General features: G+C 35.7%; 1 protein-coding gene across 2 annotated transcripts in view; it reads right to left on the bottom strand.

The window, feature by feature from the left end:
* Window positions 1–4,116: 4,116 nt before the first annotated feature.
* Window positions 4,117–17,348, bottom strand: part of ATF2 (activating transcription factor 2) — a 69,686-nt gene continuing 56,454 nt past the window's right edge. For both annotated transcript variants that reach the window (XM_004674506.1, XM_004674508.1), the window contains 2 exons: window positions 12,016–12,121; window positions 4,117–6,696 (listed from right to left, as the gene is read on the bottom strand). In XM_004674506.1, the coding sequence (XP_004674563.1) occupies window positions 6,470–6,696; window positions 12,016–12,121 (333 nt within the window). In that variant the 3' untranslated portion in view covers window positions 4,117–6,469. The remainder of the gene's footprint in view (window positions 6,697–12,015; window positions 12,122–17,348) is intronic.

Below are 17,348 nucleotides of genomic sequence, written 5' to 3'. Positions count from 1 at the left end.
TGACAAAGGATAGCCCAGTCCCCAAACTATCATCCTGATGTTGCTGTTATCTCTGTGAGGTCTCGTTCCTCTCGAGTGCCAGAGCTACCTGGCCTTTGATTACTATCCACAAGCTTCTGTTGCCCCCACATTTCCTGTCACCCCATTGTTCTAATCCTTGACTATCCCCAGGTCCCTACTCCCTTGTCCCTCAGCACTTCTGTGCCCCTCCATTGGACCTGTTAGCTGCTCTCTGTTCTGCAGGGTGTGACGCTGTGAAGCTGTCCTGGGGCATATCATTCTAATCAGCCCCTCCTCCACTGGGAATCCTTGAGGGGGGCCCAAATTCTACTTGGGTAAGGAATGAGTGGCAGACATTGGAGAGAGCAACTTCAGAAAACCTTAAAGGGAGAACACAGGGCTGTGATGGAGGCAGCCATGAAATGGGCCAGAGGATTGTCTTCCTCTAGGATAGGAGAGACATCCCCGTTTTTAAAAAGCTGGAATGACTAGGGAGGGTGGGAGGAAGCTGTGGGAATGAGAGAGGACAGATTGAAGAACAGCCTGAGGAGAGATGCCAGGCCTACATGGACGCTTTAGGACGCTTGTATTCTAATAGGATGGATGGAGAGAATTGGGTCCAAACACAAACAAGTTGATTTTGTGGCAGAAAGTTGAGTGAGGTCACATCTTCTGGCTTTTCTCGTCTCCGTGAGCTAATAAACAAGAGTCCTCTCTTTCAAAAGGATGAGGCCTTGGATAAAGGTTCCAGAAGAGTGGCGGCCACCTCTGGGACTCTGCAGAGAAGGCATGCCCAGGGCTCTTTGCCGGTCTTGTAAAATAAATAAAGCACCGCATACCGGTTTGGAAAATGGAAACATTTGAAATGAAGGGAAGATATTTTTCTGGGCTTTAGAGTTACCCTGTTAGCTGGATGTAGTGTTCTGGAACATGAACACCCAGGGAAGGGTTTTCAATTATTTGGTGCAACAGAATTTTGTCCGTTTACAATTCTAACCAAAAAAGAAACCCAGCTATGTAAGCCCTTTAATATAAATATTAATGTTAAGCTAAAGTCAGCTGGTAAAATAAGCTGAGTGTGGATTGATTCCAAATTTTCTACAAAAACTTTAGCACTCTTCACTTAAAATTAACTTATTTTTTTTACTACCACTAGGTGGTGTTTTGTTCAAGCAATTCAAAAGTATAATTTTGACTCCTATTTGAGAAGGAAATGTACTGAAAAATAAACACGCTATCAGCTATATTTTCATCATAATATTTACTTTCCAACTAATTCCAGTTTTCACTAGACAGCTGTGGTATAAATGAAAGCTGAATTTATCTCAAGTGTTATATTCATGGTTCTATTTATCTTGAAATGGAAATGAGCAGGTATTTCTTTCTCTCCCCTTAAAAGGAAAGAGAATAAAATGGTGCAGGTGGCAAGCCTTATTTGAGAGAGATGGACAAATACTTGCCTGGTTAAGAAATCATTCTCGTATTTACAGTTCTCATACCATTTTTAGTGAAAATTTCATATGGGAAATAAACAAATTCTCTTTTAAAGACACTTCCTAGCCTTTTATATCTTTTTCTTAACAATGCTTAAGACCCCCATGTTAAAATCATTAAGTCTTCTGCAAATCCATTATTAAAGAAGCTAAAGTCACTTCCGCATGAGTTAGATTCCCGCCTGCCCCTAAGGTGACCACATGGCGCGGCAGACCTCTCCTGACCCGCCTGCTGCTCCCCTCAGCAGTGTACTTCATCTACCTGCCTGTTCTGCTCCTGGCTCTGTCTCTGGTGAATCCTCTCACCCTCTGCATCTCTGGCCTGTACCACAGTTCTATATGAATAAATACATAAAATCTTTTAAAAAAATAAAAACAAAAACAAACACCTGTTAAAAGTGAAAATTATGGATCACTCAAAAGCACTCCTAATAGCAAAACAACTATTTAAGTAAAATAAATACATTTTTCTTTCATTAGAGATGGCAAAATAGTGGCCCTCCCTGAAGGCGCAAAGGGTTAAAGGTCAGCATAGCAAGCTAGCCACAGCTACTTCAGTGCTGTATCCCTGCCCCAGAGGTGACTCACATGGCCCAGAAGACCTTTCCTGACCCTTCTGCTGCTCCCTCAGCAGTGTACTTCGCTGATCTGCCTGTTCTGCTTTCTACTGTGTCTCTGGTGAATCCTCTAACCTCCCGCCCCTATGGCCTGGACTGTTATGTATGCATAAATAAATAAATCTTTTTTAAAAAGAAAATTGAGAAAATAAGAATCCAGCTATAGAAGAAAGCCCCTGTCCAAGGCAGGGCTGTGGTTCTTCACCTGGTACTCCATCCTCGAGGAGAGGTAGGCCGGTGATGAGGTTCTGGGCCTGGAATCTTTAGTTAGCGTGACTGCAGGTGACACAGACCCAGAGCACAGGGGATCAGCCAGTACCTACTGGCAGATACATCTGGGCATGGAGACCAAAGAGGATCCTATTAAGACACTACTAGGATGACCTGGTATCACTGGCCTCAGCCTGCAGGGCTGCCTTTAGGCTGCTACCTCTCCCAGCCCGTTTCACCCCCTCATCAACAGCAAAATCTGAGACCAGGTGAGAATACTTAAAAGACTAAGACTCTCTGGAAATTAATCAAAATTAGGAGATCCACATGGCAAGGCAGACCTCTCCTGACCGCCCGCTGCTCCCCTCAGCAGTGTACCTTATCTATTTGCCTGTTCTGCTCCTGGCTCTGTCTCTGGTGAATCCTCTCACCCTCTGCACCTCTGGCCTGTACCCTAGTTCTATGTGAATAAATAAATAAAATCTTTAAAAAAAAAAAAAAAGACTCTCTGGAAGGTCCAGGGATTGTGGGGAAAGTTACATATAGTAAAAATATCATAAAACTTTCTACCAGGGCCTGCACCTTCTCCAGGACCCCCTACCTGGAGTTCCTTCCTCACTTTATCCACCTAAGCTAGGAGTAACTCCTGAGTTATCTCTGATGTTCAGAAAGCAAAATCTCTGGTTCCCGGGACACCTTTCCCTCCAGCTTTAAGTCTTGCCACAGAATGTCAGAAAAACCCAAAGACTTCTTGACTCATATGGATAATCACCTAGTAACCTCAAATACAAATTCTCAAAAACAAGTTCTCAAATTCTGGGTTATTCCATCTGAACTGAATTTGGGTGGTACAAGCTAAATCAAATTCATTTCCAGAATTCAAAACTCTTGGGATCCAGTTTATCTCTCATTTGCTTTGAAACAACATGTTGGTGATATGACATTCAGAATGAGGCTTCTCTAATTTTGGTTAATTCTTTAAAATCCCATTTTTGATGTAAATATTTTTGTCTTGAAGCTTTTTAAAAATGTTTTATTTATGTATAGACGAACTGGGGTAGGTCAGAGGTGTGGGGTAGGGGGGGAAAGGATTCACCAGAGACAGTGGGGAACAGAACACATATGACTGAAATACACTGCTGAGGGAAGCAGGGGTGAAACAGGAGAGGTCTGCCGCACAATGTGGGTCAGCTATCTGGCTGGGGGTCATACTCATGGCAGCATATATCTTCAGTGCTGAGACCGCACCACCAGGGAGGCTCTATTATTATTTTTAGTGCTGTGTCCTATTTTTAATTATTTTTAAGGGTGACAGCACTGTAAATGAGGAGAAGCGGTTGAATTCGGTATTATCTTAAAGGTAAACAATTTGAAAAAAAGAGGCACGTAGTGACAAAGTTTTTCTGGCTTTAGCAGCTGGAAGAATGGAGCTGTCAGTGATTATTTCTGACAGTTTATGGAAATACGCCTGAGGGTAGGGTAAGAGCAGTCTTAAGAACTCAGTGTTGGATATGCTGTGTTTAAGATGTTTTTAGACTGTCCCCGAGGCAGGTGGATCTGGGGTTCAGGGAGATAAGGGGCATAAATGAAAGGTTCATTGTTATGATTAAAGTGAATGTAGAAAGGAGGAACAAGTTCTGAACACCCTGCAGTTAAAGGGTCTTCAAAAAAAAAATTTTATCACAGAGAATTTGAGTTTTTTTTTTTAAGGTAATAAGCACCTAAATTGGAGGGCAAGGAGGAGGGGAAGGGAGAAATCAGGTGATTTTTATGAAAGACAGGTAAGAACAAGCAAATTATGAACATAATTTAAAGATAGAATTTATTCTCTGATGGTTTACTCATGCAAACTGCACATAAAAGAAAATAGTACAGTTTGTGTAACATTGCAAATATAAGGACTCAAAATGCTAGGTACAGAAGTAGTGTGACATCCGAAAGTCAAACTGGAATTTGTGTTTATACAACTAATAATGATCTTTATTTGCTGAATACAGATTGATTTACAATGAAAGTTTTGCTAGTCTTGGTAAGCTCATTAACCGTTTACATGACTTCTTACACCTATGTAGTTTTATTTTACAGTTGCAAGAATTCCTGTTACAAAAGAACTTAAACTTGCATAAATAATAAAATGAAAGGAAAATGCATGACTGGAAAGTGAAAAAATTGAGGCTTTTTCCTAACCCTTTCAAACTACATAAAAAATACCTTCTCACAGAATTCATGTTTTTGTGCCTTTGAGATCAACTCCTTAAACACAACTATGGCAAACTCATGATTGAAAATTGATTTCTTTAAAATTAGAAAATCAGTTAAAAAAAAAAAACAAAACGGAATTGGCAACAAAAATGCTCATTTTAAATAAGCCAAACAATAAAGTTCCTATCATCTTCATACTGAAAGTCCTGAAATGTCATTTGTATAATTTGAATGTTTCCCAGCTTGGAACTTAGGCAGGTGGGAGGTTTCTTGGAATTATCAAGGATATTCCATACAGGTTTTTTAAAATGTCAGTCTCATAAGGAGATGGCACTGAGACCTTAGTAAATAGTGTAGTATGGATGCAGAACAAACTACACAACTTATTATAAATGCATTACAGATATTTACATAATGGAATCCTGCTTGAATGCCAAAAGTTGCTACTGGGTAGGACTCAACTATTTTACAAAGTTTACACACATCTACTACTTTATTTTTTTAACAATTTAGTCTATTTTAAAATATTGTACTGTGTTTTGAACGTAACTGCAGAATAAAAATAGATAATGGCACATTAGAAAACTCAGTATCCCACAGATGACTGGATAATGAGAAAAGTGTACCTACAATCATGTCATCAGAAACAAACTACATCATGGAATGTTAGTTATCCAAGCCTGCACATTAATGACATTTTAAATTGCAATCATCTATTGGCCAGCATCACACTGAAGGCATCGTTAAACATTCAAGCAAAGATTGCTGGCATAAACTATTGGAAGACACATACACACACATATACATACACTCTCTCTCATTCTTGCTTCCCACATTATAATTACATTGTTCTAAAGATAGATACTGTTTTTATTTTCCCACGAGAAACATTATCAAAATTTGCTACTAAAAGATGACAGTGCTTTCACAAGAATAAGTACAAGTTAGCTTGCAAATACAAGACAATGGGGGTAAACAGTCTTAAATTTTCTAAGTAGTAATTTTTAGGCTTTTCTGGCAACCATACCATACTTGATTATGCATAAACTTCTCAAGTTGCAACCTGAAATCTGCAAAATAAAATAAAATAAAATAAAATAAAAACAAAACAAAACAAAAAAAACCCCAACAAACGAAAACAGCCAAAAACCTAATTTCAAAAACATTATTAGGTATCTGAAAACCCCGTATCGTATATTATGTAATTTCATATTCTAGTAGCCTCAAAACATAGGGTTTAAAATACTGAATTTAAGACGCAAAAAATAGTCATTTTGAAATGATAAAGGATCCAAAATTTCATATCTATTTAAAATCTTAAAGAAAATGTACTATTCTTAGCAATCTTCAGTTTAAGAGGGTGCATAAAGCACTGTATGTCTTTTACCATGTTTTCACTCACTTAAAAAGTGTTCTCTTTAATGTTTTCTTTTGCATAATGTGCAAAATAAAAGGCAAAAAGATTAAAAGCAAATTTCTTTCTTTTGCTAGTGCTTTATGACCTTGTTAACATACAAAGTCAAGAGGGACTATGTGGAACTTTGGTATAAATGATAACTACTATCACAGTTGAGGGTTAAGAGGTGGTCAAAAAAATGGAAGTGGGAAGAGAGATTCAGTAACACCCCCATTTATTAAAATACCACCAAATTAAAAATGAAATAAACCACAATGAATTATAATACAATTTACACATTTAGCACAGAAAAATTAATAAATCTAACAGTATTCATAAAAAAAGCAAAATCAGTCTTTTTTCCAGAGACTAAAAACTGTTGTTCAGTCTGATCATCAACTGCTGCTACATGAACTTTAGAGCCAAATTTAATTTCAAGTAAAAAAAAAAATTTACAACCACAGATTTCGCATAAATGGAAACTGGTCTTTCCTTGATTTCCTTTGAAGTCACTAATAAGTATCTAAAACTGTTGCACTGCAGGTTTTTAATCAACTTCCTGAGGGCTGTGACTGGGAGGAAGGAGTCATAACAATCTGCGAAAGCGCAGGTTCTGTACTCTGGTCCGCCATCTGGGTGAGGACTGAAGTGGCTACAGCTTCTGCCTTGGAAGTTGAACTGACTCCATTGGACGTGCTGACAGAACTATGCTGTATAGCTTCGGCATGTGGACTACTCGGCACTGACAGGTCCTCTGAACTATCATCTTTATCAGCAGCTGAGTGGAAAAAAGAAAAATGTTTCTTAAACATCTGAGAAAAATGTTTCTTAAACATCTGTGAGAATGTATCAGTCAGTTAGAAAGAAGGCACTTTTACAAAATCAATTTTTAGAGGTTGTTATGACTGTAACTGAGTAACTGAGGTAGCTACCAAGTCAGGAAGTAAGTAATTTTATCTACAACAGTTGAATGAAGGCACATGCACATGGAAATAACTGGGAGCCCAGTGTCTCAAAGAACAAAGCTAACTAGTGCTAAGAAAGAAAATGGAGCAGGAATATGGGATATAGCCTTTCTGGATATAATCACTTATCAAGCGACATGCTCAACAAAACCAGTCAGTTTGCCTTTCCATCATTCTTATTAAAAGATAAGAAAATTTACAAGCATAAACAAATGAATTCTTACATACAAATTCTATCTTCAAATTATTCCCTCTGCAATTCTCTAGAACTATATTTATTCTGGCTGACTCTTCATCTACTGCAGCAATGGATGATTACAACACCTGATTCTAATGATGCATTCACATGAGAATAAGCAATATTTAGAATCTAAATGCCACCAGCTGTTACAGTTGCATGAATTAATTGGGACTCAAAAAAAAAATCCATAATACAACTCTAGACACTAGAATTGAAAAGATTCAGGAAAGTGTATTAAAAATATTTGTGAAAATAAATTACCAATTTTAAGGCTTTAGAAACAACGAATCTCCTACATTTTATTTTACAGACTAGAATCCAATAATTTCGTTTAGTGAAAAATTTTCATATTCATAACACATACAAAAAGTGTATGAAGTTATGAGATCTAAGGATAACGTGAACACCTGTGAACCCAGCTCCCTAATAAGGAGAACACAGCCAATAACACTGATGCCTCCTAGCGGATCCTCTTGCCACCAAAGGTAATCACCATTCTCCCTTGTTTTCTTTGAGGCGTAACCATATTAGGTATGTATATCTACACATTACTTAGCTTTGTTCACTTCTGAATATTCCACAAGCAGTAAGATACTGATAGATTCTTTTGCACCTCGTTTTTACTTGGCAATAAAATAATTTTTCTTTAGTGTTTAGAAGTGACAAAGTACTCCTCTATCAAATGCATACTGGACTGCTTGCTTACTAAAAGGCTGGCTCCCACAAAGTAGGACTTATCCTATGATCTGCAGTGTGGAAGATGGAAGGGGAAGAATCTTGTGCACAAATTTAGCACAAATAAAATTCCTCACGTTGAGTGTTTTCTGAATTTTGACCCATTTACCTCAAGTCCAGGCATTTTTGAGATTGTAAAATATATTAATGAGACAGAACCCTACCTCTACAGACAGACCCTTCATCATTAAAATGGGGCATCTATACAAAACTATATCCCTGTAAAAATTTGACCTCAATATAATTTAAGAAATCTTAACTAGAATTTCTTTTTAAGTTAAACAAGGTACTTTTATGAGCAAGCAATAATGAATGTTATATTTAATAGTTATTTAAAATGGCCAATACAAAAGCTATGTGTTCAAAACACTGACAATGGCAGAATAACTGGCAAGAAAATTAAAAAGACTTGTCTCTTTTTACACATTTTCTCATGTATTCTCAGCACTAGGAATACACATGCTAGCTTTCAAAAATGGTAAAGGATTATTTAATCTGATGAGTGGAAAAAAGGATGTGTAAAAGTAGTGGAGGCAATAACTCAAAATGAAACAATAAATTTTAAAGAGACGAGTTTATCTCCAGACTTTCAGAATTATATAAAGCTATATACAGAATCTGGAACTCAGTTATAAATTATGTACTTGTTAACTTTGTATGTAAACTACTTTCATAATGTGATGTCTGTACTTAAGTCCAGTTCTATGAGCAAAAAATTACTAGTATACTCATAAGCACTAGAAAGACACAAGAGATCTTACTGTACTCAACAAAGCTTTTCCAGCTCTACTTAACTATTAAGAAACCAGATGTCTGATAATCAACCTCTGAAATTCTCTATGTTCATAACTATTTTCATTAATGAAATATAAGCTCCTAGGGTCCTCCCTGGTGGCACAGAGGGCTAAAGCTCAGCCCTGCAAGCAAGCTGCAGTCACTTCAGTGAGAGTTCAATCCCTGGCCCGGGGAGTCACCCACATGGTGGGGCAGACCTCTCCTGACCCAACTGCTGCTCCCGCAGCAGTATACTTCAACAGTCAGCCTGTTCTGCTCCCCAATCTGTCTCTGGTGAATCCTCTCACCGCCCCTGCACCTCGGGCCTGTACCCAGCTCTGTATGCATAAATAAATAAATCTTTTTTTAAAAAAAGGAAAATATGGGACCCATGAAGTTGTCCTTTTCATAATTATAGATTCTAATAAGTTTTAACTATGCCCAGAGATCTAAAGAGTATGAATAAGTGGCCATAGGATCACTTGTGTACTTTGTTCTTCATGGAACCTACACATTAAAAATGTTCACATTTTCAATTACATTGTATATTATATGACTATTCTCAAGGTTATTCTATGACTAATAGGTTTCATAGGATTTGGGACTTTAAATGTTAAAGCTGGGACCCTATGACTTTATACTGTTACTATTACCTGCAAGATTTTGCAAAATCACTTAACTTCTATAAAACTTTTCTTTCATAGGGCCCTCCCTGGTGGCGCAGTGGGTTAAAGCACAGCACTAAGAAGCTTAAGCCACTTCAGCATGAGTTCGATTCCCGCCTGCCCCGGAGGTGATCCACATGGCGCGGCAGACCTCTCCTGACCCGCCCACTGCTCCCCTCAGCAGTGTACTTCGTCGATCTGCCTGTTCTGCTCCCCACTCTGTCTCTGGTGAATTCTCTCAACCTCCGCATCTCTGGCCTGTACCCCAGTACTGTATGAATAAATAAATCTTTAAAAAAATGGTAAAAAAAAACCCACTTTTCTTTCATAAATATTTTGAACAAATTAACCCTTATTACAGGTCACCACCATTAGCAATTGTTCTGTGCTACAAAATAAGATAATGTTAAGCATTTACAAATTTCCCTACTTTTCTCCAAAATTTAAATATTCACCTAGCCCTCTCTATACTTACTGAACTATTAAACAGAGAAATTAATTTTCACAAAATCTTCAAAATTGAAACCAGAAACTTTAACATTTCTGTAAAATCCAACTGGTTCCCAAGATAGAAGATTATTTTTATGCTATAATTTGATTATCAAGATGACCAAACAGGGAAAAATGTAGGAATAATTTAAAAAAAAAAAAAAATCTCAACCCCCATGTTTACTACTTCTTTATTTACAACGGGAAAGACATGAAATCAACCCAAATGCCCAAAAGTAGATGACGACTGAACTAAAAAGATGTGGTCCATATACACAATGGAATATTGCTCAGCAATCAAAAAAGATAAACACATACCTTCTGCAGCAACATAGATGGACCTGGAAGGAATCATGCTTAGTGAAATAACCCAGAAAGAAAAATAAAAATACTGGATGGTTTCACTCATAGCAGGAGCATAAAGGACCAGGGGGAAAAAAAAATTAATAATGAACAACTATACTCCAGAGACATTTTAAGGGGGTAGAGTAGGGAATGGGATCAAAAATGGGGGGGAGGGTAGTACACGGGACTATGGTGATGGCACATGGATAAATTGGTGATGGGGATTACAACTGAGATGGAAAGAGTGACAAAATGATGTTAAAAAAAAGAATGGCCTTGAACATTTTTTGCATTCTCACAACAGTATAATATTTATTAAGAACTTACTTATCTACATTTTCATTTACTTAAGGTATAACATAAACACATATTCTAAACATTTTTTAAAAATCTTTTATAAAATGGCTTGTATTCCTAGGAGATGAAGGATGGGTGGATTTACTCTAATATTCTGCTGGGGGAGCAGCAGGCAAGAGGAGAGATCTGCTGTGCCATATGCGTCAGCTCCCTGGCCAGGGATCAAACTCAGGCTCTCACGGTGCTAGCACTGAGACTTAACTCCTAGGCCACCAGGAAGGCCCCAATAATTTTTAATTTAATGCAATTTAGCAGTTAATTTCCCTTTAATTTCAGAGAATATTCTGTGTAGTTCCTTTTGAACTATCAAAATTCAAGAGAATTCTCATTTAAGAAAATCATGTATGCATAATGCTGAACTCAGTAGCTTCTATAGGAAATTATGTAAAATCATACGGGAGCCATAATGGTCTCATCCCTGCAGCAATCATTGTTAATGCAAACCCCAAACATATTTCTATATAGTTCCAATTTACTCCTCAATGTGTTTCAATGTCCTGTCAAAATGACTAGATATCAAAGGACAGATTTATATGCTGAAAACTGACAAAAATCAATGTTCTAAATATATATGGCAATAGAGAGTTGCTAAATCTACTCAATCTTGTAAATTAAAAAATATTGCCCATTCTGATGAAACTGCTTACAATGACTACAAGTAAAGATGGTGGCCATTAAGTTTTATTGTGAGCACCTGAGGAACTATTTGCATCCAATACAAAATGTTTCTTTCTTTTGAATTACTGACACTGGCAAATTAAAACGAAGTGGATACATATGGTTGAAACAATCTTCACATTTACAAATATCCTGAAATATCACTATATCATAAAAACGAAAGCTGTGGGTTATATATTATGAATGTTGCCTAATGCATTCCCAGTTCTGTTATTTGTTACAAATTTGTGTACGATGGACAAAATTGGCCATTTATTCAAGAGAACAGCTGGTTCCAACACTGTGCATCTTATCAAAAAAGGAGGGCATTGTAAGAAGGAAAAACACAATTAACCTCTAAAATGCTGAAAATAGAAGAATTTCACTTTTTGTAAAACATTTAAGAGGAAACTTATAAGCAGGTAATTTAAATACTGTTCTATTTTAGCATTTTTATGACTAAATACCCCCAATATAAAGGTTCACAATAAAAACACTGACTAATAACTAAGAATAAACAATTGGATACTATATACTATTAGTGAAGACAGCTCATTTAAACAAAGTCTCATTATTGAGTGGAAACTAAAAAATAGCCTCCATTTCAGACAAAAGCTTTAATTTGAGATGATAAATATCATCTGCACTTAATACATTTTAAGTTATTAAGCATTTTTGATCTATACCAACCCCTCAAAAAAATGCTAGGAACTAAGAGGTAAAAACACTTCACTGCACAGTAACTGCAGAATTTTGATCTTTAATATTAAATATTAGATCTGCAGTCATGTTTTTAACGGTAGCTTGGTTCACTCTGGCAGTATCTCACTGAGGTAGCCTCAGGCTGTAGGTAATGCAACATTACTCACTATGGTAGCCAGATTTCTTCTGCATGGCAGTTACAGGGCAATCTTTATGAGCCAGAAGAAGCTGTTTCAGCTGTGCCACTTCATTTCTCAGCAGGGTGACTTCACTCTGGAGAAGAAAAAACTTATGTACCTTACTAACATCAAACTAAACGTATTTTTTACTGTTTAAAACCAGAAAGATAAAGATATGAATTGGACATCCTTAATAGAATGTCAAGGAATAATATATTTTTAAAGTGTTTAATCAGTATACATTAGTTTTCCTATTATAGCATTTGCATAAAAATTGCAACTTTTGTAAAAATTTAAATAAGGTAATACCACACAGCTGGACAACATATTTCAAAGTTTTTACATTAACATTTGCCTTGGGACTGCTTATATCTTACAGGTTGAAGACAGTTTAACATATTACCTACTCTTTTTGAAAACACAAACATCGAAGACATCGGATAAATTTTCAGACTCTATTCACTTGAAAATGAAAAATTTATCCTGGAAACTCAATTATACAAGTTGCTAGTATTCTAAAAACTAAGAAAAGTTCCACAGGGCAAACTGTACTAACAAATAGAGATCCCTAAATTGCAGTGCAAGGCACCGCACTGGACACTGGAACCAGGAAACACAGGGGTTTAGGAGTCTTTGACCTAGGGAGTTTGTACATATTTAAATATAAATCTAATAAATCAAAGGTGATTTGTCTTACTCCTTTTTACAGAATGAGTGTTTAAGTATTTGGGATGTATTAATCTAAGTTAAAGTTCCAAATTGAGTGAGTCCAACTAACTAATTACTTCTGATTTGCCCCTGTATTTCTATTGGTCAAAACATTTAAATATTTCCGGGTTCAAGCTACTGTGAAGGATAGTCTCAGGTACCAGAATTATAGATGATTGCATGTTCTTATCCAAAGATATACATCCAGTTCTACGTCATATTAGAGAAGTTAATGAGAAAAACTGTAGATTATGAGTCTCAAAATTAAATTTATCTAGCAGAGAGAAAACTTTTTTGGGGGGATAATTTATACTGGATTATTCGTATCAAAGTTGCTCATTAATAGTGTCACTAAAAAAGCTATAATTAGCAGTACTGACAAAAGCAATTGCAGCATTTTATAGAAAGGAAACTTCTAAATAATGGTTTATTATAAAAAGTTAAAAGTGTACTGAATTTCCTTTTTGTACGTTGATCACTATACATCTATTCTTGTTTCAAACATGATATTCTAAACATAACTGATTAATTTCTCTATTAAGTTATACGAGTACCATTTTTTATTCTGTGCTTTAATAGTGTTATATAGCTTGTTATGAGGTATGAGGAACCTATCAAAAGACTTTAACTGTTTAACTTTTATTTATTTCTATTTTGTTTGTCACTTATCACTTAATGATGCCTAAGGAATCTGGCCTGCTAAATTATCCTAAACTCAGCTTTCTGGTTATGACATCGAGGAATGCAAATTACGGACCTGAATTTTCTATGTACACCTGTTAACCATATTTTCTCATTTAATTTTGGGTTCATGAACAGAAATCTGGATAGTTAAGGGCTAATGTAAATCCACAAAAATAAGAGGTATTTGTAAATTAAGATTTTTTAAATATTAGTAGTTTATTGAATTCATGTACTTATTATTTCTAAGTATTCACAATCACCCCTAATTTTCATGTTTACATATATTTTAGACACTTTAATATTTGGGTCTGCATGTATGATTACATATATTTACATAGTATTTTTCACACTGGATTATAATTTGTTTTACCTGTTTGCTATTTATGCCAGCCTGGAAATTTCTCAAGGGATTAATCTTTCAGCTTGAGTACACAGTTATATTTTCAAAGGAACTACAGAAACTGTATGTCCAGGAGGTTAAAAAAATACTGAATAATAGTTTACATAAATAAAATTGGTTAAAGGTTTTTACCGACATAGCTATACTATTAGTTTTATTATTACAAATTAAAAACTGACATATTTTAAGCATCATTTCAATCAGAATTTTTAAAAATTCAGATGTAGGCCTTATCAGAAACCATTATTTTGAAATATGCAGAATGTAATAAACTGTATTAGATAAAAGTCCTGAAAGAAGTTGAGTTGATCTATTTAATCAATACAAAGTAAACTAAGTAATTCCGAGGATTAACAATTAGAATTGTACACCCACATATTCAAAATTAAATTATGTATGTATGTGTGTATATTCTGTGTTCAAAATGGCTTTTTAAATAGGTTTGAAATCAATAAATGAAACATCAATTTCTATGTTTCAGACTTAACAGTTGGTATTCTGTCCATTAATCTAATTAAGACTACCTGGTTCATTAACATTAGAAATGTGAGGATGCTACTAACAATGGTAATGAACATTAAGGAATACAAGATAAGGTATTCAGTTTTTGTTATATGCATGGTAACTGAATTTTAATTGGAGTCATATCTAACAGAGCAAACAAGTGATAAAGGCTAGGAGAGGAGGAAGTTAAAAAAAAACAAAAACAAAACACTTGAACATTATAATTTACACATACCTAAACAATATAATACAAAAATATGTTGGCTTTTTTGAAAATTCAAATACCAATTTTTGCCTTATACCTTTTAAATGACCTAAATGGTCAAGTAAAGAAAAAAATCCCCAACACATTAAGTTCAATCTTTTACATCATCTTGATTTAAAATATTTTGCAATGATATAAACATTTTCCAAATGATGACCCTGAACTGAAGCTCAAGTGATGTTTGGATGAAAGAACTGGGAGAGAAAAAATGAATTTAGCTGAGCTACAGGGCAGCATATGCTAGTGATCAAGATCTCATCAAGGAGAGAATGAAAAAGAGGCTCATGCAGGTAAAGGTTATTTAATTGAATTAGGCAGAAGAGGCTAAATCCCAGTGGTTTCTAAGTCATTTATAATAAACATAATAAAGGTCAACAAATGAATCCAAATGTTTAAGAACTGTATTCTTGTATCCAGATGCTTTACATCTTCTATATGAAGACAGGCATGACTATATTGATAAAGTGATTGCATAAATCATGACTCTCATTCTGAAATTTTTCTAGGTAGATCTGAAGACAAGCAGAAGTTGAAAGACATTCATAAAATATAATGAGAAGACTCCTAAAGGTTCTATATACAAACCTTAGCGTGGAAATAAGAAAATGTTAACAGAGAAAGGCATATTTGCACTTATACAGATATGTAAAACCGGATTTGCTTAAACCAAAGTGAATCTGAAGGGGTGTTAATCCATAAACAGATTTAATATTAAATGAGAAGAGACATATTATTATAATAGTTCTATTTTCTCTGTGGATTACTTTAAATGAGACTGGTTGGATTCAGCATCCAAATCCCTTCTGATAGTATTATCTATTTGTTAGTATATTTTATTTTAACCATCTTCCAGGGTTATTTTGAAGATTGTGTGAAATAAGGGACATGAAAACACTGAGAATATAAAAGTCCCATTCAAATATGAACAATTAACATTTTTGTAAATTAAAATATATTTGGTAAGCAGATGCTAAAAAATTATCTAGTCAATTAATAAAATGTAAAGTACTTTGGCATTATCTGTGCCACTACTCCACTCTATTAATGAGATTACTTAATTACAAATAAATAATATTGTTTACACTTTATCTGAAGCAGGATCAGACTGATATAATCATGACAAGAAAGCCAACAGATTAATAAACCAAAACTTTTCATGCTATCTGGCCATGGATTGATGACCACATTTTCCACTAATTTTTTTTATCTTCAACTTTCTGGGTTAGCCACTGCCTTCAACCCTCAATTACAAGAACTCTTGTTGGATAATTTTTTTTTTGAGGAATTTCTCAGTGAAACAGGATTATTTTCAAGCTTAGTCTTTACAAAAATCAATGAGTAAGAATCAAAATTCCTACCATAGTTCCAAGAGTTGACAGGGATGCAAAAACTTCCATTTGAAAACAAAATAGTTCAATTTAATAACTAGATGTTTTTAAAAAAAATTACAAGATTAGGCCCTCCCTGGTGGACCAGTGGGTTAAAACACAGCACTGAGAAGCAAAAGCCACTTCCGCTTGAGTTCGATTCCAGCCTGCCCCGGAGGTGACCACATGGCGTGGCAGACCTCTCCTGACCGGCCCACTGCTCCCCTCAGCAGTGTACTTCCTCCATCTGCCTGTTCTGCTCCCCACTCTGTCTATGGTGAAGCCTTTTGCCGCCCCAGAGCCTCTGGCCTGTACCTCAGTTCTGTATGCACAAATAAATTAATAAAAAAAAATTACAAGATTAATAACGGAGTTATTTTACAAAATGAATGGGAATGATCTTATTCTCACATTTTAACTACTTATTACTTGTTTCATATTTGTCGCCTCTGCTGGACCACCAATTCTACAACTGCAAGGGCATCGCATCTGTCTTTTCTAGTTCTATCCCATGTCTAAAAACATACCCTGCAAACTTAGATGATTGACATCATGAATAATGACTATCATTTGCACAATGTAGTCACTACACACATTTCTCTACCCTCTTTCATTTGATCTTCATGATAGTACTTATTCTACCTCCCCTTGACAGATGGGAAAGTAGAGGGAGGTAAAAAAGAAGTAGTAGATCTCAAACCCCGGATAAAATGCATGAAGCAGTGGTGGCATCATTACTATCTTTTACCCCCTCTAGAATTTAAAACTTGGGGTAGGGAAAATTTTTTTTTAAATTAAAACAAACAGGTATTATACAGTATCTTCTAATTATTGCTATTCCTTTCTACTACAGTGCTTACTTCTAAACCAAAATATTGTATAGATACAAATAATGAAAGATTTGATCCTACATCCTTCAGGTAAATGAACCAATAAAATTTTTTCCAGATCAAGTAATGAGAGAAAACTCATGTATCCAACTATCGAAGACTGGTTCTATTAATTTATAGAGGTTTACACACTTTGCAAGCAAAATCCAAAACAAAATCTCCATATTTTACCAACAGAGTAAACTGTTAAGGAACTACTGTTAGTAAATAGGTAATCTGCCTTTTGTTTATACAGGAAACATGCTGAAATTGTAAATAACTAAATTTCAGCATGAGTATAAATGAAATACAAAGTCATGAAAAGGTTAAAATCATTGCAAGTTAGATGGCCCTCCCTGGTGGCGCAGCGGGTTAAAGCACAGCACTGAGAATCTGAAGCCACTTCCGCATGAGTTCGATTCCCGGCCTGCCTCCTACCCGGAGGAGACCACATGGCGAGCCAGACCTCTCCTGACCCGCCCGCTGCTTCCCTCAGCAGTGTACTTCGTAGATCTGCCTGTTCT

Source organism: Condylura cristata, unplaced genomic scaffold (assembly GCF_000260355.1).
Source record: "Condylura cristata isolate star-nosed mole 26May11 unplaced genomic scaffold, ConCri1.0 scaffold00002, whole genome shotgun sequence".
Lineage (NCBI taxonomy): Eukaryota > Metazoa > Chordata > Mammalia > Eulipotyphla > Talpidae > Condylura > Condylura cristata.
This window is presented reverse-complemented; position numbering and strand designations above follow the sequence as displayed.